This window comes from Corvus brachyrhynchos, unplaced genomic scaffold (genome assembly GCF_000691975.1).
Source record: "Corvus brachyrhynchos isolate BGI_N302 unplaced genomic scaffold, ASM69197v1 scaffold46, whole genome shotgun sequence".
Taxonomy (NCBI): domain Eukaryota; kingdom Metazoa; phylum Chordata; class Aves; order Passeriformes; family Corvidae; genus Corvus; species Corvus brachyrhynchos.
In genome coordinates, this window is record NW_008238838.1 from 72,763 (window position 1) to 92,360 (window position 19,598).

General features: G+C 44.4%; 1 protein-coding gene across 1 annotated transcript in view; it reads right to left on the reverse strand.

Moving 5' to 3' along the window:
* PRDM10 (PR/SET domain 10) overlaps nt 1-19,598 on the reverse strand; it is a 40,435-nt gene that overhangs the window by 1,409 nt on the left and 19,428 nt on the right. The window contains 14 exon segments of the mRNA XM_017738512.1: nt 1-1,463; nt 2,737-2,849; nt 3,477-3,604; nt 3,606-3,643; nt 4,272-4,417; nt 5,650-5,815; nt 6,896-7,039; nt 7,585-7,785; nt 8,813-8,923; nt 9,802-9,981; nt 10,665-10,820; nt 12,599-12,946; nt 15,495-15,506; nt 18,066-18,290. The exon segment at nt 1-1,463 is cut by the window's left edge and continues 1,409 nt beyond it. Of these exon segments, the coding sequence (XP_017594001.1) occupies nt 1,227-1,463; nt 2,737-2,849; nt 3,477-3,604; nt 3,606-3,643; nt 4,272-4,417; nt 5,650-5,815; nt 6,896-7,039; nt 7,585-7,785; nt 8,813-8,923; nt 9,802-9,981; nt 10,665-10,820; nt 12,599-12,946; nt 15,495-15,506; nt 18,066-18,290 (2,205 nt within the window). The 3' untranslated portion in view covers nt 1-1,226.

The following is a 19,598-nucleotide window of genomic DNA, read 5'->3' on the forward strand; positions in this document are numbered from 1 at the left end:
CCTTTCTCCTGGTCCCTAAATGCAACATGAATTCTGTATGTAGACCAGGTCCATCACATCAGGCAACCCTCATGGATGGCTTTCTGTGTCCCATAAATAGTGGTCCACTAGCATGTTACTTGTGTGTTTCCTGAGTCCAGGGCTGGTTGTTTTATGGAACTATCCAAAGGAATTACAGTGCATTGTTAACAAGGTTATTTGGAAAAAAAAGAACCAAAGCAACCAACTCTCCATCCAGGCTTGAAGAGGAGAAATATGTTTATTTTGAGGTGGCCACAGAGATAACGACCCTGTCCCTTCAGAGGAGTGCTCTGTATCCTCATTTTCTCCTGGCACAACTATCTCAGATCACAGCAGAAGCTGCTGTGAAGATTTAGCTGAGCCTTTTTTTTTTTGTTTGTTTGTTTACAGGCAAAAAAGCAATTTTCCCTGCAAACACTGGAGGGAAAAGAGGTAACAGTGGCTCTGTACTACCCTTAGGTGCTCCTAGGATTTCACTCAATTTGTTCCAAACAACACAGGTTTAAGACCGTGCTTTTCCTGCTTTCTGGAACTGCTGGGTAAAATGGGGCAGGGCAGACAGCATGTAAACAGTTCTGGAGGGCTGGAAAAAAAATAATTTAATGGACTGCTTCAGCACATCTTCACAGCTTCATTGTTCAATCCATCCCCATAGAGGGACACCAGGAGCCACCGCTTGGCTTCTGCTGCTCCTTTCTCCAGGCAGTCTGCTCACATGGAGCAGGGACATTCCCCTTCACCTTGGCTGCTGGAAGCCACAAGAAGCAGTTCTGCCATATTCTAGCAATTTACATGATGTTCTCCTGTTTAACGGCTCCTGTTAAAAATATACATACAATAATCTGCCAGGAAGCCTTCAGTTAGGCAAGCTTTTTCCCATACAGTTGAAATAAAATTGTTTGCTGGACACACTTCCAAAAAGGAAAAATAAGGGTCAGCAGACATGCCAAAAATAAAGTCCAGGCAAGCAGAGGTTTCACTTCTCTTGTCCTTTTTCTTAAAAGCTGCATAAAAAGCATCCCAGAAGGATTTTGAGGGTACTTCATGGTCACTGGGAATCAAACCCTCTTAAAGCATTAACAAGAGCTCCAAGATTTTCGTGGAAGGTGAGTGTATACATCAAAACATACAGAGCCCCAGGGTACCCCCACATCCGAGCTGTCGGGGAGGTGACAAGGACAAGCAAATGGGACCATGAGGCTCCTTCACTCGTGCTGTGCTGAGAAAGTCCTGGGTTTGGAGATGTGCACTTCACTGCCGCCACTCCCGTTGGTGGTGGTCGTGATGATGTACTGGGTGGTTTGCTGCTGGCTGCTTGTCTGGGATTCCAAGGGATCCGTGTGGGCTGCAGGCTGGGAAACGCCCACCTGAACCTCGCTGGAGAGTGAAGAGTTTTGTTTGCTATCCAGATCAGGCTGACCTTCAGATATCACATAGTGAGTCTGCATGGGGAATATAGAAAATATAGAAAATCACTTTTAAACTAAGCCCTGTTTCATTTAAATGTATTTGAGAGCAACATAACACCTGTCTTTTGATTTGAAGGACATTGGACTTACTTGGCATTTGGTTAATTTACAAATGGTTGAACTCATTACACAATTAGACCATCACTACAGATTAAAATAGCAATTTTTAATTCAACTGTTCTGAAAGGTTTTTTCCTGCATTCCATATTTTCTAGCAGAAGCTGCACTCCTAGTGACCAATACCAACACAGGCTAGTGACCTGCCTCCTTATGCCTGACTGCTTACAAGGAATAGCAGGAACTCGTGTTATTTCCTAATCTTACAGACAACGGAATGTTGCGGTCACTGAGCCAGCAGCTGTGATGGCCGAGGGGCCGGGGAGCCCCGAAATAGCAAAGGCCTGCTGGTGGAAAAACTCAGAGGTTTGAAAACATCCCTCTTACCTCTTGCAAAGAAAGGAAAAGCCTCTCCCACAATGCCTCGTGAATGACTCGTAACCCTACACACCCCAGACCTTCCCCATTGGCTCCCTGCCCTAGTCCCGCCTTTGCCCTGCCCGTGCCCGCAGCTCACTGGCCGCGGTGCTCTGCCCGGGCTGAGTACGAAATGCTGGATCTCGCTTAACTCGCTCTCTTTGCGCCTCTGCTCTCCCTTTGCGGAGGAAGGAATAAACCTTGTCCGTGGAAATGCCATGCGGAGAGCCCTCCTGACTCTTTATCTCTGGTAATACTGAGCTATCTGGCGTGCGTGCCTGTGTAATTCGCGCCTGAACAGCTGCGCAGGAGGAGGGAGTAAGCTTAGCTTAGCGTGCTACACAGCAGCATCCTAAGTGATCTCTTGCCAGGGACGCTTCAGGGGAAAACGCAGTGAACTTCCCTCCACCCAAACACCACGCATGGCAACGGAAAGCTGCTGAAATGTTTCTGGAAGTTGTTCTGAAATTCGGTTTAATGCATACTGCTTAATCATAAATATTTTTAAGACTAAGCAGTACCACTAAATAATACTTTGTCCTGCAAATGATTAAGTGAAGACTTGAAACTGGAAGGAGTCATACATACAAGGGCCAAACAGCATGAGCTTGTAAATGGTTACATGCAGACTATACTGTGCAGTCTGCACCTCTTTAGGTACCTCCACTCTGTGCCACAGGAATGATTTTGGCATTCCTTAAACCTTCAAGCTGAAGAGCGTTATGCCTGATAAGACTCTGGATGAAAAAAAGGCCACGATGGTTTTCCTTACCTGAGTAACTGCTTTCACTTGCCCTGTGTTGACAGTGGTGACTGGGGTACCCACAGCAGTCTCTGTGATCACGTACTGCCCTTGGGGGATGGTCATCATCTGAATCTCTGATGCTAAAAAAAAAATGCAAATTGGATAATCAAGACCTCCAGTCAAACTCAAAGACAACCTTCAAAGATCATGTCTTACGTCAGTAAAATTTAAAAGTCTGAAAACAGTGGGTATTGAATAGAAATTCAGGTGATATAAGGCCTTGTAGAACCCTACAGGCCTCAGCAGAATTATGCCAGTTAACACCAGCTGGATATTTGGCAATTCACACAGAGAAAACACATACTGTTCTCACTCAAATCATCACAGAATTACCATCCAGGACTGCATGGACTTGAGAAAACATCTTCATGTCATGCTCCTTTCCAATAGAATTCTTTCAAGGATGCATCCAAATTTGAACAAGTAGTTATCCAACACATGGATTCTTGTTGAATGCAAGTTTCTTGGAATAAAGGAGCCCAGTGTGCCTGCACAAACCATGTACTGGATCGGTACAGATGACAGTGGAAGAGCTGGTACAACCATTTGCATTTGTCTGAAACTTTATATTCTTGATATCTATGAATATTAACTACAAAGCTGAATGAGCTCTGAAAACACTTTCTCATTGGTATCTGGAGACATGGGGCACATGTTAGTCACACACACTTGCCAGACAAGTAGTTAGAGCTACTGCTGACACTTACAGTAGCTCCGAAATGAGTTCCAGTTGCTGGGGAGATATGTGTGCTGGACTGAGGAGCCTTGCTGCTGCTGGAGGGCTTGGTTTGGTGTCGATGTAGTTGTCTGCATCTGCGAGGGGCTGAGGTCCTGCTGGAGGTGGTTCGGGGGGGGTCAAAGGCTGACCCCCAACCTACAAAAAAAAAAAAGGTCCAAGTGCTCTTGGTGTAGTAAGGATTGCACAGCTCTGTGCTGTCACAAATACAACCTTCTCATTAAGGGAAAACACAGGGCAGGTTCCAGAGCACAAGATATTGAGCACAAGAACGCTCCTCTCTCTTCTCTGACTTGCTTCACTCTATAGTCAATAAGCACAGACCAGGAAACTGAAATAGAGATATTGTTGCTTGCCAAAGTGAGTCTACGGCAGAGACCTGAGATTGGAGGCTAAATTCTACCCAACAGCATGAAGAGCTGCACTTCAAATATTTGAGGAATGACAGTTTCCATTTACATCTTCCAACTGACAAGACTTCATTTAAGCTGCAAATGTGTCTGTTTCCAATCATTTCTCTCTCCTTTGTACATACTGTCGGGAGAAAAAAAACCCACACAACAAATACCCAAACAAACCCACAACAAAACACCCCCAATACACCCGGAGACATCTGGGCAACTGCTTGATGATCTCAATGTGAGAGTCATTTCACACGTGGTCCTTTAAATGACAAAGAAAACACTGTCCCCTGCATCAGCACATGCAATATGCCAGCTGAGCAGGCTGGTAGGGGAAGCATTTCCTGAAGAGAAGAGGGAAATACCTGTGATGATGACTGAGTTGCTGGTGATGGCTCTGTGACCTGGATGTGCTGCACCTGGATGGCATGTTGCGTGTATGTCTGGGGGTCATGAAGCTGCCCAACATCTACTGTGGAGTGCTGGGACTGGTGAGGTGAGGTAGCCTGGGGAAAAAAATTAAGGAGAGGTCTATACCTCAAATTCTTTACAAAAGCAGCCATGTGTACCTCTTCTAGGACACAAGATCTGGAATAATGAGGTAGGAGCCTTAGTGGAGCACACCTGTTGAACCTTGTTGATTGAGTTTCTTTGCACCCCAGGAGATTAAAGTACATTTAACAGACGTAGTGGCACAGAGATGGTTCTATCTCAGTGATACCAATGGAAAGGACTTGCCTAATGTCATACAAGCTGTTTGTGGCAGTGGCTGGACTAAACCAAAGGGTACAAAAGCCAGGATTAGTGTTAACCACTTCTCCATAAGCATCTTTCTGTACAACTTATACATACTTGAGATCTGCATATCCAATTCTGTAGTTTTACACAGACCTGCATCAAGGCAAGCGCTGAGAGGTTTTTAAAGGTTTTTTTCAGCAACACTTGCTAATGATATCAATTGCAGTAATTGAATTACAAGTCTTGGATATTTATAAAATTAAGATCTTCCTAGTATTACCTGCAGGAATCAGTGTTTATGCTCTTGTATCATTACAACAGCCACAGTCACTATCAACTGGGGCCATTGTTTAGGCCTTTATTAATCAAATTCATAACCTGATTTGTTATGAGGGGCCAGAGAGAACATGAAATTTCGGATTAAAATATAAACACATGGTAGTTTCAGCTTCCTCCAGTGGGTAACAGATTTAAAGACTACAGTGATTTCTAACAGCTGCCTGAGGTATTTTCCTCAGACCAGTTACTCTAGTTACACTCTGGTTTCATTTTTAGGAGGCTGTTAAGCATCAAGAGAATGAATATTCTAAGAGATGCTATGAAGGGAACAAGCAACCACTCTCTGTACTCCCAAATTTTGCCTCTGACTCACTGAGGACAAGGAAGTACAAATCAGTCTTGAACTGCAGAAAATGGGTCACCCACTGACCCACTTTTCCAGTTGCTGGAAAACATTCCTAGAGCAGACTTGAGCGAGGGTGCCCAGACGGGTAGAACTAAGACAGGACTCTGTCAATGTGTCTCCAGAAAGCTGACCAAGGCTGGCAGGACTATTTATGCCCAGTTACAAGTGCTTGTGAAGGGAACCCTATGCCTTATCAGTTGATTTATCTGTAAAATGTAGCTGCAGCACTTTTTAACTACTCTGTACCAGACTTCTGCATGCTAGATCCCCAAGAACGCACAGGCTTGGTAGGGGAAGGGTCAAAAGAGCAGCAAGATACACCACTTGAACAACCTGCAGCTGTATGTGCTGAGGCTGCTGCAAGCCAGTTGTGGATTGAGACACAGGGATGTACTGGATGCGCTGGTAATCTCCCTGGGGAGTCCGGTAGTCTGTGGTGAGGGTCTGGGATATCTCTGTCATTGCTTGGGTCAGTAAATCCGTTGTCTGAGCAGGGAGAGAGATACAGATCATCATCATATTGATGTACTTCTTCAGGGCTGCAGTTTTTTTATCTACACTTACAGTGGGGGTCTGGTCATTTATTTACAAGAGCTTAATGTGTACAGAGGTTGGGGTCATGAGTAATCACCAGGGATCATCCACTAGAATTGCTCTCTTCTGTCTAAATCCTAGTCAGGACCATTCAGGGCTAACTTAACATATCATCATAAAAATAATTATTTTCATATTGTGACATACCAGTATTCTATTAAATAATGGAAGTCCTGTTATTTGTGAAGAGTTGACTTGGTTTCCAAGTCAAAAAGTGGTTCACGGACATATTCCACCTTTCTTCCTCCCCTGTCAGAGTGACAACTGTATTTCTAACATGTAAAGACATTTAGTACCTAACTTAATCAGGTTTATGAAGCCAACAGCATCCTGATTGAACTTCTCCATTTTCAAGCAAAATAGTATTTTATCCAGTTAGTCTTTAGATAGGAAGTTTTAAACTGTGATCAATAGGACTTTTAAAACTATACAGTATCCCAGAACACTGAACGACATTTTCTAGTCTCAGCTTTCACTTCCGTAGCAGCTGATGCATTAACGGTAGAGATCAGCCACTGGAGATTCCTATTGCTCAGTGCTGCTCTGTCCAAAGGATTACAAAGAGATCTGACTCCCTGGACACAGTTTGATGCAGTCCCCAGCCACTGTTAAACTTGTCCTCTTGATGCCAGGAACTGCATCTCTCACTTCAGGAGAACAGTCCCAGTGAAAATCCATGAGATGTGTATCCCTGAGTTCATTAAGTACATTATGTGGAGTCAGTAGGTCTGAATGAAAGACGGGAATGGATTTGGGTATAAAAGACAAATCCTTAAAAGCTCCAGAAAGAAATTAACAGCTCCTGGCAGTGCAAAATTGGACCACACAGACTCAAAACCAGAAGTGATCTCAAATAATGTCTTAACACAAGCTTTAAAGTGATGTCTGCCAAATAAACCAGGGTTACTAATACCAGAAGGCCCCTGTTCCGTGCATTTCCCTGCACTGCTCTTGTGTGCCTCCAGCCCTTACCACAACAGTTTCTCCGGTCGTGCTGTCGGTGGTGAGAACAGCCGGAGTGGAGCTGATGACGGCCGTCGCAAGTGGTGCATGGATTGTGTTTGGGAGCTGAGCAAACTCTGGGTGCTTCTTGCGGATGTGCTGCACCATCTTTGTCTGCAGAGAGAAGCAAAGTAGCGTTGGAAGGATGCTCAGTAACTCTGCTCAGGCCCACATGAAATCCAACAGCCTGGCCCAACGCAGCTTTTAGATTTCCCTCAGTAAAGCAGCATCAAGATTCACACTACGAGATCCTCTGGTCAACAAGACGAAAACAAGGATCACAAAGCTGCTGCTGATTAGAGCTAACACTGAAGTATTGTCCTCAACAGCTTTTTACCCCAACATAGCCAAGTGTTTTATGACTTTTTCCAAAGGTCATCTTTTCTCTGTTTTGTTTCCACACTCATCTCCCCTGTAGCTATCAGGGAGCAGTTTCCAAGCCCTTCCATTCATGATCATGCTCTGATAACTTTTCAGCACAAACCCTCTATTCAGGGAATCTTTTGGCCCCAAAACAACCAGGCTGTGCCTGCACACAGCATGAAACCAGCACTCTGACTGAGAAGAAGAGAACTCTGCTTGTGGATGGACAGGTGACAGAGGCCATGGTGAAAGAGCATCCCCAGGGAGAGGCTGTGTGAGGCCAGAACCCCCCATACCTTACTGCTATATTGCTTGGAGCAGTGAGGGCAGCACACTGGAGGGGTGGCAATGGTGCCTGTCAGCTGGGTGTGGGTGCTCAGCATGGGATCTGGCTCTCCTGGGCCTGCAGGACGCAGTTTCCGGATGCTTGGAGGTAGCTCAGCACCAGGATGGTTTTTCAGGATGTGTGCTTTGCGCTTGCTGGCACTCTTGTACACCTGCAGGGCAAAGATTTGGAATTAAAATGGTGCAATCCTGGTGTCTGCACAGGAAACAGCTACCAGTTATTTCGATCTGGAAGGTCTGCATGTTGCTTTAGAGAATACATTTAGTTAAATCCCCAAACAATTACAACAAAAGGCTTGAATATACACCTTCCAGTGTTTCATCAACCTGTAAAAGCAACTGACTCCTCCTGTAGCACAGAGAAGCCTTTTGAGAACATATTGTATGCCACAACCAAACACCAAAGCAGGACAAGGAGGTAAGAGGAAAACCTTTTTGCCATATTTGAAGATCAAATGCCCAATGTTAATTTGTCACAAGGGTTGATGTCTCTACTTGACACAAAGCATCAAATTGTTTTAGTTCAGTGAGCAAGTCCTTTTTAGGGACATCAACAAACAAATACTATCTAAAAATTAAAACTATTTTTTCTCCCCTCAAACAAAAGGGAGGAGGCATCACAGAAAGACATACTGAGGGTAAGGACAGCCAAAATACACTCCGTGGTAAATAACGGCCCCCAGGCATAAAAGGCAAAGGAGAACAAGAGCAAGAACTCAAAGGCACTGCAGAAGCAGCTTCAGACTCCACTGAACACTGGGAATTACTGGCACATGACCTAGTAAGCAGCTTACAATAAAAGGCGTTAGAGACTAACTTTTAGAAGTGATACAGAAACCAAAAGAACTTAGTGGCCAGGAATTATGCACAGACAGGATACTTAGTCCTAGCCTAACACAAGACTAAGGGTCAGTGACTATCTGCTGGATCACGGTATTCCAGTTTTCCAATGCCAAACACAGCAGAAAGGGGAAAACTGCAGTTTTCAATTAGCATTCCACTGCCTTGGCCTAAGTGCGTTTTGTCTTCCTTTTTTTTTTTTGGACAGTACTGCAGGAATGTTGCTGGCAAGCACCTCAGAAAAGCTACAAACCCTGCCAGAGATTTCTATGCAGAGACAAATTGGTTGCATCCAGGACAGGGACTGAGCTACCCTCCGAGAGGTGACTTCCCACACACCTTATCGCAGTATTGACAGAAGTAATCTCTGTTGGGTTTTATGATGGGCAATGTGAGCTCTGGCACTTCTTCTATTTTCATGTCTGGATGTCTCTTTGATAAATGATTCACCTTAGGAGAAAGAAACAGAGAACAAGAACATATTACAGCTGGAAGCCAAACAACTGGTCCTTCTCCCAGACATGGATAACAGCCAAACCAAAACTGAACAATGCAAGCCAGCAGCACTGGAGGCATTTGCTGCTGCAAGGGTTATTGTACACTCAAATTTAACTGGTGGAGGTAAATGTGGTCTTGCTAGATCTCACTTCCAGTTTCCCTAACCAAAACTAGGAAGGGGTAGAATAGTTTGCCAGTACTGTCTTGCAGCTGATATCTGAGAGTGAGGTAGTGTAAAGGGCCTCTGCCCAGCTAACAACCTCCATGAAAACTTTGCAAACAATCTGTTGCTGTAGAACAGCCTTTACCCAGAGGCAGTGACAAGACATGGCCAGGAGAGGCCCTTGAGAAGGGGGAGAAACAAAAAAACAGGAAAGATGGTCAGGAGAACAGAGGCAGTAAGGCTGAACAAGGCAGTATTTTCATCTCATGTCCTGTTAAATACAGTACACATCAGTCAGCATTACTTAGTGTTGAAATACGGTACTGACAACCAGACATACAGCACAGGCAGTGAAATGTGCAAATTTGCTGAAGAGGTAAGACACACAGGTTTAAAAAAAGATGTATCATCTCAACTCAGCTACAAAATTTGCCAAAATTTGTTTCACAGCATCCTGGCTGGATAAGACCAGACTGGAGAGGGCTTGGAGCAACCCGGTCTAGTGGAAAGTGTCCCTGCCCATGGCAGAGGGATGGAACGACATGAAGGTCCCTTCCAGCCCAAACCCTTTCATGATCCTTGTGTTCCAATGCTGGAATTCCATCTTTATTCCTTACCTATTCATCAGAATAGTGTACAGAGGCTGTAAGAGCACCCAGGCACTCACCAACATGCCCCTGCGGCGGAAGCCCATCATGCAGAGGCGGCACTTGAACATGAAGCTCTCGTAGTCAGTGGACGCGATCCGGGGCTTGAAGGTTTTGGAGCGGCTGATCCGATCAGCCTTCTTGGCCTCCCTCTCTGGGTTGTGCATCCTCTGCATGTGCTCTCGCAGCTTGTCCTTCCTCTGGGAAGGAGCAATTGGGGAGAAAAATGTCAGCAACATCACAGAAACTGCCTTACTACCTGTTATGCATAAGAGCCACAGTTTGAGTTGTTCAGGGATCTCTCTCCAGCTTTTCCTCACAGAAAAATGTGTTCCTTCACCCAGAAATATCCAGACCCTCCATGTCCCATCACAAATTCAGTGACAGGGAGCAGGCTGCTGCCACCACAGTTTACCTGGCTCATGGTCTGCTCCATCTGTTCTGGTGGTATTTGGAAAGGCATCTGGATGACACGTGCTGACAAGATGGATGCCACGGACACAGGCATCTTGGCCAGGAATATTATTAAGCCACTGACATCAGCAAGAAACTTCTTAACTGAACTGATATAAGCAATGTAACCCAAACACCTGGCAATGGAGGTGTATGATGTCCCAGTTCTTAATGAGCAGATACAAAGTTCCTTTGCTATTAAATTATTGGGAATAAGATTTGTTTGAAATAAGATGCTGAGGTGACCTTGCCCCTTGTCCTTCAGAAATGGATGTCACAGCTCACACAGGACACCAAGCAGTGCCTGCAACTCACAAGCAAGGCTAGTGTTGTTTTCTTTGACTTTTGAGAACATGAGCTTATTTCCTTGAAGGAGGGTAAGGAATGGTGGTTTTTGTACCAGTGATGATACAGCCAAGAGCCACCTCACCTTGAACTGCTTGCCACAGGTGGAGCACAGGAAGTCTTTGCGGTCCGAGTGCCGCAGCATGTGGAGTCGCAGCTTGTCGGGGCGGCAGAAAGCCTTGTCACACTCTGTACACTGGTAAATCTTCTCAGAATGGAAACTGCGCACATGTTTCTTGACCTAAAATGGCAGATCACAGAAAAACAAAGCATATTCAAGAGAGAAATGAGTGGTAAAACAGTCTAGGAAACTCTTCACAATATGAAAGAAAGGGAAAAGGTTTTCAAGTTGTCTAATGTGCTTTGGTTTAAAAAGTATTTGATTGGAACAGTTGATATCTCAGCAATAGTTTCTATAAAGCCATAACAATCTTTATTAGTCATCTGGATGGGTGATTTGATTTCCTCAGGACTGATTCTTGAAGGCATCAGCTATTGCACAGTTGCACTTAATGGGCAGCAAAGTCCACAATGTACCATTTGCACAGAATCACCCTCGAGTTAACACATTCATCTGAGGTTCATTATCTTCCTTTCATTTATAAGAAACCAAAACATGGGAACTAATTCATTTCAATCAGACACAATGAGCTTGCAATTAAAATTGGTAAAAAAACCCCAAAACAACAACTTAATCAAAAGAGCATTTGTACACCGTTCCTGAATGGCAATTACTTCTCCATACTCTGGGACTATCCTTGACCTCTTCAAACATCTAGAGGGTTTTTTTTTTTTTCTTCCCCGCAATAAAGGAACTAATGAGGTTTGACATTTGAAATGCAAACACTACTTAGGAAATGGATCTGATCTCTAATTAAATCCTTACCATCTTCTAATACTGATCATACGCGGAACAACTTGGCATCCATACCTGTTCCACATAGAAGTATTTCAGTAGGCAGCAGTGACTAAATTTAATTATTTACATAGCAAGAAGAGAAAACAAAAATCTGTTAAATGTCAAAAATAGAAATGAATGGTTGGAAAAAAGCCATGGGACTCTCAATCATTTGCATGGGAAAGTTTACAAGGAATTAGGTGGCAGTACAGCATTTCTGAATCATCAACATTCTTCCTTGTTGAACATTTACAGAATATAAAGGACTTCTGCCAGGATGGAATTATATTAGTAAATCACTTTCCCCCATCCTTTCCTCTTTAGCCTAGTGGATAGTCTATCAGTTCCTATTACTGATCTAAACTGGATTTCTACATTTCAATTTCAGTCGGGCAGCTCAGTAAGACACATCAATTGCTTTGTCCCTAGGAAGGATAATGAGTATGTGCATGGTCCATCTCAGTTTTTTCTTACTACACATGGAAATACAATCTTTAAATTCTACTAATGACCTTGTCCAAGTGCTCAGCATAGTGCAGAGTAGCTGCATTACTCACTGCTCCAGTGCAGTGTGCAGGGAAGGAGAATAAAGTGCCCAGCTGAAGCCCAGGGGGTAAGTCAGGAAGCAGAGTATCCTGATCTGTTCTGGCATTTCTGCAAGCTGTTCAAATGAATTCTCCTGACAGAAAACAGGCAAGGGATTAAAGATGTAAAACCACTCCTTTTTTCGTTCAGAGTTTTAATGACAAAGGGCAAGGTGTGTTCAAGTACAAGCTGAGTACAGCAAAAGACAATTCCTTTTTGTGCCACAGAGACGCAGTAGTCAGGACCTCCGCTTCAGGCATTTTTTGGGAATAAGGCACCCACCCTTCTGCAGTACAGTGCCTTCTAATGCCAGATTGAAGCATCACATCTGATGATTTAGTGGACAGAGCACTTCAGTGTCATAAAACAATGTCTAGCAGTGCTTGGTGACTCTTTCTTTTTGATTTCTGACTGAGGTAGACCCCTGCACCTTGTGAGAATGAACTGCTGTGCAGTTACACAAGGAGAGCACTGAGAAACCCACAGCCTTGTGAGAGACCTCCAAAGTAGTACTTCAAATCAGCGCAGCATCTCACCTGGATAAAATCTGGGAAGCGTTTCTTGCAGGTGGGGCAGGTGAAATAGCCATCATTGACATGGATGGCCACGTGATCCTTAAGCAGATCCAAGCGGTCAAAGGACTCGGGGCAGAAAATGCAGGAGTACGTTTTCTGGTCCATGTGGAACTTCATGTGGCTCTCGAGGGCACTGCTGTTGATGAAGCCCTTGTTGCAGATGTCACAGGTCAAAGGGCAGTTCCCTTCCCGCCCATGGAACCGCAGGTGCTGGTCCAGCTTGTCCTTCTCCCGGAAGGCCTTCCCGCACTGCAGGCATTTGAACGGGCGGAAGGATTTCCGGATGAACAGGTGCTGCAGAGCTGCATTCTGAAAGAAACAGCCAAGAGACCATTAGCTTTCATTACCACATATAGATTCCACATCCAGATATATTCAGGATTAAATATACTGGATGATCAGTGAACCTAAACTTCAAAAAATTATTTTCCATCATATGCTGCCTCCAATTTACAGAAGGGGAGGCTGTGACAGGCAGGAGTCAGGGACATACCTGCAGCTACACCCTGAGTTAGCAGAACACAGTGCAGGAGTTTCCTCTCCATCCCTGATTTCTTCCGATTTAGCTGACTTGTCTTTAGCATGCCATTTTTCTGTAAAATAAAACTAAGTCCTGTCTGAAGCACAGATCTGGACCTGAGAAAAGCTGCAATTCCAGCTGATTATTGGGCATCAGGTCGTTAAGTTCAGCCACCATACAAAGGAATGGTGAGCCAGCAACCTGTGTTTCCTTCAGGAGCAGGGCTTATGAAATTCCACAGCCCTTTACAAGATCACCTTCTGCATCAAAGATCACCACAGAGATGTGCAGCAGTGGTTTGGCATTGCCTGGAGAACTTCCAGTGGAACATAAATTCAAGAGATGCTGGTCTAAACATTTTTACTATTGCCAAAAAGAAGAACACGGTTTCAAAACATGACAGCAAAGGCAGAATGGCAGCTTTATGAGCAGCAGGTTTGAAGTTGTCTAATCTGCTGTGAGCAATTCTCCACTCCTACTGTGCACAATATCTCTTCTCAGCCCCTATTTTGTTTTGGTGCGCATTTGCCTTCACTCTGCCTTTTCTGTAACATTTCACGATCGTTCTTGTCTTCCTTTTCTCCCCTTACTCTTCAGATAAATGTTATGGAGCCATCCCGGTCCTGACCCGGCACTCTCTGCTGGAGGAACAGATGCTGCTGGATGCACTGCCTGTAGAAAGAGGGAAGTGTGTCCTGCACCTGCATTTCAATATTGAATGAGAACTTTCATGCTGGATAGTTGCAAAGCTGGAATTGAGTCCTATGAAATCCCACAGCACATTGTCACCCATACTACACTCAAAGTACACTGCAATGCTCCATTCCTCTGCAAGAATTCTAAGCAATATCCACTCTTCTCTCAAATACTTCTATAAACTGTTATTGATTGATGTCTTCTCTTTTCACATGTTACACACAGAATCTACATCCTGATAGTTAGAGAAATAATGTGGAAGAGCATAAGTTTAGGTTGCATATTAGGAAGAAATTCTCAGCTGTGAGGGTGGCAAGACCCTGTCACAGGTTGCCCAGAGAAGCTGTGGCTGCCCCATCCCTGGAAATGTTCAAGGTCAGGTTGGATGGGGCTTGGAGCAACCTGGGCTCATGGAAAGTGTCCCTGCCCATGGCAAGGGGGTGGAACTGGATGAGTTTTAAGGTCTCTCCCAAACCAAACCACTTGGATTCCACTAGAATATTGCTGACATTTCTGCTCACATGTGTTCCATATGACCCACTTCTCCAAGAGACACCTTTGAGACTTCTGCAAACAAATTTCCCTGGCTTCCTATCTCCTTTTCTTGTGGGAATGTGGCAGCTGATGCAGCTGACATTTGCTGTGTCCCTTAAGTGCATACCAACAGCTGACACTGAATACATAAAGTTAGGAGCTCTTCTGCTGGAATGAGGCAACAGCTTGGGAATACTGTGAAATGCTGTGCTAAGGATTAAATTTGTGAACCTGAACAATCCTTTTCACCATGTGAACTGCAGAGGGAAACCTAGACCTTCCTTCCAGGAAAGAAGAGGAGAGCAAATGCTCTGCTACAAAAAAAAAAGTTAACAGTTTAATACAGGCGCTACAACTAGGGCTTCCCAGGAGCTGTCATCATCACCATTCTCCATTTTACAGGTGGAGACAATGGGAAACACAGGGATCTGCTGCAAGTCACGCTGGGAATTGGAAAGACAGCCACGTGCTGTGCAAATACTGATGTGCTGCTTGGAGTCCAAAGGATAGAATTTCCCCCTTAACCACAGGGATATGCTAACAAAACACAGGCGAAAAGATGTATTTCAAGTCCTGAACTACACTATTAATCTGAGTTTTGATCACTGGTACCTTAGCAGGGAGCTGACTGCTAATACAGCAGGCCAGACTCAACATAGCCCTGTTGTTATCTCAAGGGCTACAGAAGGTGAACTGTTTTACTGCTCTTTGCCTAGGTAATCTATCAACTATAAAAACAGAACAAAAGAACTAAGTGTTGTCTCATTAACTTATAGTATTGATCCAGCACAAACAACTGTGCAAACAAATCCTCCAAAACTTTAAGACTGATATTACAGCTCTTCACCCAGGCAATTTACGCCTATAAAATCCACCTTAAATTTACAATGAACTGGTATGAAAAGAAGTAGAAGAATGCAAATTGTTACTCAGGTACCAGTTCTGGACACTGGTTACCTAAAGAGGAACAAATGTGACAATTTATGGCGCAGGGTCAATCAGGAAACACTAAATAGGAGTTGGACAAAACAACATGGAAGGCGATGTTGATACGTACCATTGGATTAGATACAGCAAAAACCCAGTGAAACAAAAACCCAAACCTACCTGCAGCTCCAGCTGAGCAGGCAGCATTGAGAGAGAGAAAAATACTTATGTTATGCAGTGGACTTGAAAACAGAAGCCTTGACTTCTGCAGGTCACTACAAGGGCTCTTCCAACTAGCATTTACTGCTTTGAGGTTTTTGCCTCAGGAAACACTAAACAGATCTTCAAGGTTTACTCTGTAGTTAGTAACTGCCCAAGGGGAGTTAAAGGGCAAAGATAAAAACCACAGATAATCCCGAAGGTGTTTTGTGACCTTTCCTGTTTTCCCAGGGCTGATTAACAAGGATACAATGTGCATGGCAGAACCATAGTGAGAACGGAATGCTTTCAGCAGAAGGGAATAATTAGGGCAGGATGACAACAGGGTAAGGATTAGGTGAGTGAAAAAATTAAGGAGGAGGGACTTTTTCTAACCTCATTTTACTGGCTGTGCTCCTTGTTACACAACCAGTTGCATTTCTTTCATCATGAAGGAAGTGAGTGTGCTTTCCAAATCATATTCCTATCCCTCCTGTTTCTGGCATTAGCACATAGACACCCTACATACTGCCCAGAACTGAACTAAAAACAAATATTCATTTTGGCTGTGGACCACAATGTTCCTCTAATTTTCTACAAGAGTTCTTGAAGGGTGGGTGTATCTCTTTTCAATAGTAGGACCCAATTGCCATAGTTAAGGTCTGATATCCAAGGAAACCCCACAGGCTCTAAAGCAGAGGCTGAAAAATGAACTGGTCCTATCAGGACTCGAACCCCAGGGCAGGACAGATCAGTGCTTCCAGCTAGCATGAAAACAGTCTTAGAGCACCACTGTCTTAAGCCTTAGAAAAGCTGAAGCAATTCACAAGGAAAGACTGGTTTTGAAAACTAAATCCTATCTAAGTAATAAGGAAGAATTAGAGCTACACAGGTTTCAGAATCATAACCAGGAGTCAGGACTTCCTACCTGTTCTTTGGAAGTGAATAATGTACTGCATATCTAAAAACCAAATGTTTGCTTGCTTTTATGATGAAGTGCATGTTATTGTAGGCAGGTGCTGTGAATAGCTGAGTTGAGTGAGTGTTCAGAGGGTGATTTTTCAGTGCTTAAAGAATGATGCTTGCTGGTTTAGTCTTATCTCAAGTGCTCATTGCTCACAGCCTGTTGCAATATGGAAAGGTCTGTGCAACCATCCATCTGCCAATCTGCCAGTGCTCCTGGCTTGAAACATCTCCAGGACTCTGCTGAACACGATTTTCCAGATACAGGGAAAGTCAGAAGACTTGAGATACAAACACGTCACTAAACCACCACTGCACTCCTCTGAGCTGTCATCCATTCGTGATGAATTTACAGGGCTAAAAGCTACGTCACGAGACAAAGAGGTAACTTCAGAATTTCTGTCCCTTTCTGTCCTACATTCATTATTTCAGAGGACCCTAAGTTCACATCTTGGGTTCAGAAGTTTGGGGAAATGGCCAACACTTTCTCTTCTTACTGAGGAAGCTGTAGTACACGGTAAGCAGTACATCCCCATGCTCTGTCAAAACTTCAGTATCTCTGTACTCTATTATACACCCTTCAATACATTCAGTAAAAAATCCCCCAAGCTTTTAAACATATGAAAATGAAATCACTGGTGGAAACTTGTCATTCAAAGACTGGAAGCATTTTGTATGGTTAAAAACTGTGCAGTCTTAATGTGTCCAAGCCAAACTCTTCCTTCAAGTCATGCCACTGCATTTTTGGGGTAACACCACCACTGGGTCTTGCATATGCATTGCTGTAAACTGCAAGCAAAATTTGGCTCAACATCTTCATATACAGAACAGTTACTCAACTCTTTTCTAATCCTTCCTCATCCCCTAAAAATGAACCCTTACCCCCATTGCAGCTGTTTCTTTCCTTAATCCAAAGTTAACACATGGAAGAAAAAGGAAAGGATTTTAAGCTAAATAAATTGATTGCCCAGTTACAAAGCTTCAAGGATTATTTGCTTGAATCATTTCCTCCCACACATGGTAGAGAAAAAACAGCTCACCCAGTTGACACAGAGTTCAGGCTCCAAGTGTTTGCTGTTGGTACACAAAGCTCTCAGCACAGGTTTTGCTCTCAAAGGCAGGGTTTTCTACCCCAAAAAAGGATTTTATCACTAAATATCATCATCATCTAAGTGGATCTAAATTGAGGTTGTGGTTCCTCTTTGGCAACTATTTGCAAGAGAGTTCTGAGAGACACAGATGGTGCTGTGAGCAAGTCGTTAGTCTGTGCCACAGCACCACAATTCTGCCGGCTGTTTGAAGCACTCCTGCTTGCCAGCTTGGATGGACTGTGTTTCCATGCAAGAATTACTGTGATGGACTTCAATCAGCTCCAGCTCCTGAGCAGTTCTCAACTAGCATCTATGAGATACTGGTCCTTTATGTGAGATTTGTCTTCCTCTCAGTGCAAAGAAAACTGCTAGGACTGAGATGCTTTATTTGGGATTTGGAAACGGATACAACAGTGAAAAGAGGACCAGCTGGCCCTGGCAGGCAGGTCTGGCATTCCCTGTGTTACAGTGGATGTGATCCCCCATCCTCTGTGCTTACCCTGATGCGCTTTGCTCGTCTCATGTCATCTGCTGTCATGGTGCTCTGTGTGGGCACCGTGCTCCCCTCCTGCTGCGGCTGCACATGGAGCACGTGGTTTTCCTGCTGCTCCTGGGCTGCCTGCGGCTCTGGTGGCACCGGAGTCTGTTCCTGCTGCTCCAGCCCGTTCAGTGGGGCTTGTCCGGCCTCATCAAACTGCCCCTTGCTGGAAAAATGCAGCAAGTCCTGAAATCGCAAATCATACAACCAGTGATTATTCCCCCCACCCACTGAAAAACACTTTGATAATACTCAGCAGACAACAAAATTTCTACAGATTTAATCTCAAGCTATAAACAAAACAGTGTAGTGTCTGCACTAACTCCTTACAGTTCTCCTGCTCTGTCCAGTGCTGTTTTCAGCACATCACCTTCACCTACAGCAGCATCACCCAGAGCACCAGGGAAGCAGTGCTGCAGGTGGGTGACTCTCCATGGGCCATCCCTTTGTCTGACCAGCCACAGACAATCAGCATTATCCAGCTGTTAATAGCCAAGAAAGCTCTTCTGCACTCAGGAGTATTTCTGCTTTAACCAAAGTGACGAGTGCAGACCTGGGAAAGGAGAGAATTTCTGTCTCCTGGAAACTGTTGTTGCTTTGAAACATTACTGTGTGTCATTTTGCAGTGTCTTCTTTCTAACAAACTATCTGGAGTGCTGAACTGGAGAGTGACAAACGAGGTGATCACACTGGGCACTATGTGGTGTTTTTACCCAGTTTCCAGCTCTGCACACATCACTTCCATGTATCACACAAAGCTGGTTTTCCTCCCCTTTTGCACTAGCATAAAAGGGAGGGTGTTTTGAAAAGGAAGAACATGCCAAAAATCTACATTCTTTCCCTGTAAGTTCCAATAACTCCTCTGGGATGGGATCATCTTCTATTACATGAAAAAACACACATAGATCCTTATTTGACACCATGTAATACAACTGAAGAAACTTAAAAGCACAAGCTAGGAAACAGAGCACCAGAATTAATCTTGAATTATGTCAGCTGAAGGCTGGTGCTGTCAAAGCACAAAAGTGGGTGTGGGAGAAGAAAACCAAGGAATGAGGCCCTTACAGACCATGAGTGCTTACCAGAGAGAGACCCTTAGTAAACAATACACCAGCTCAGTGTCCAGCCCAGGTCTAGGTGGCAAGTTTCCACCTTGCTGACACTCAGCTGTGCTCTCAGTATCCTGACTCTCCAGTTCCCAGGCAGAACTCATGCCCAGCTTTAGCGAGGCGCAGACCTCCAATGGCTTGGGACATCACCCTGCCCCACTGCACAGCCACACATGAGCCAGCCCTGGGCCATGCTCCAAGCTGGCAGGACACAAGCCACCTCCAGTCCAGAGGCCACTCACACACTGGACTGCGCCATCTCCCCCAGAGTGAAGGGTTTGGGAGCAGCATTAGGTTTATTTGTCAAAATGAGGCTGCCATGTGTCATGTCAGCCTGCAGAAAGGGTGAGCTCACAACTGCCTGCACCTAATGCAGCGATTAGGG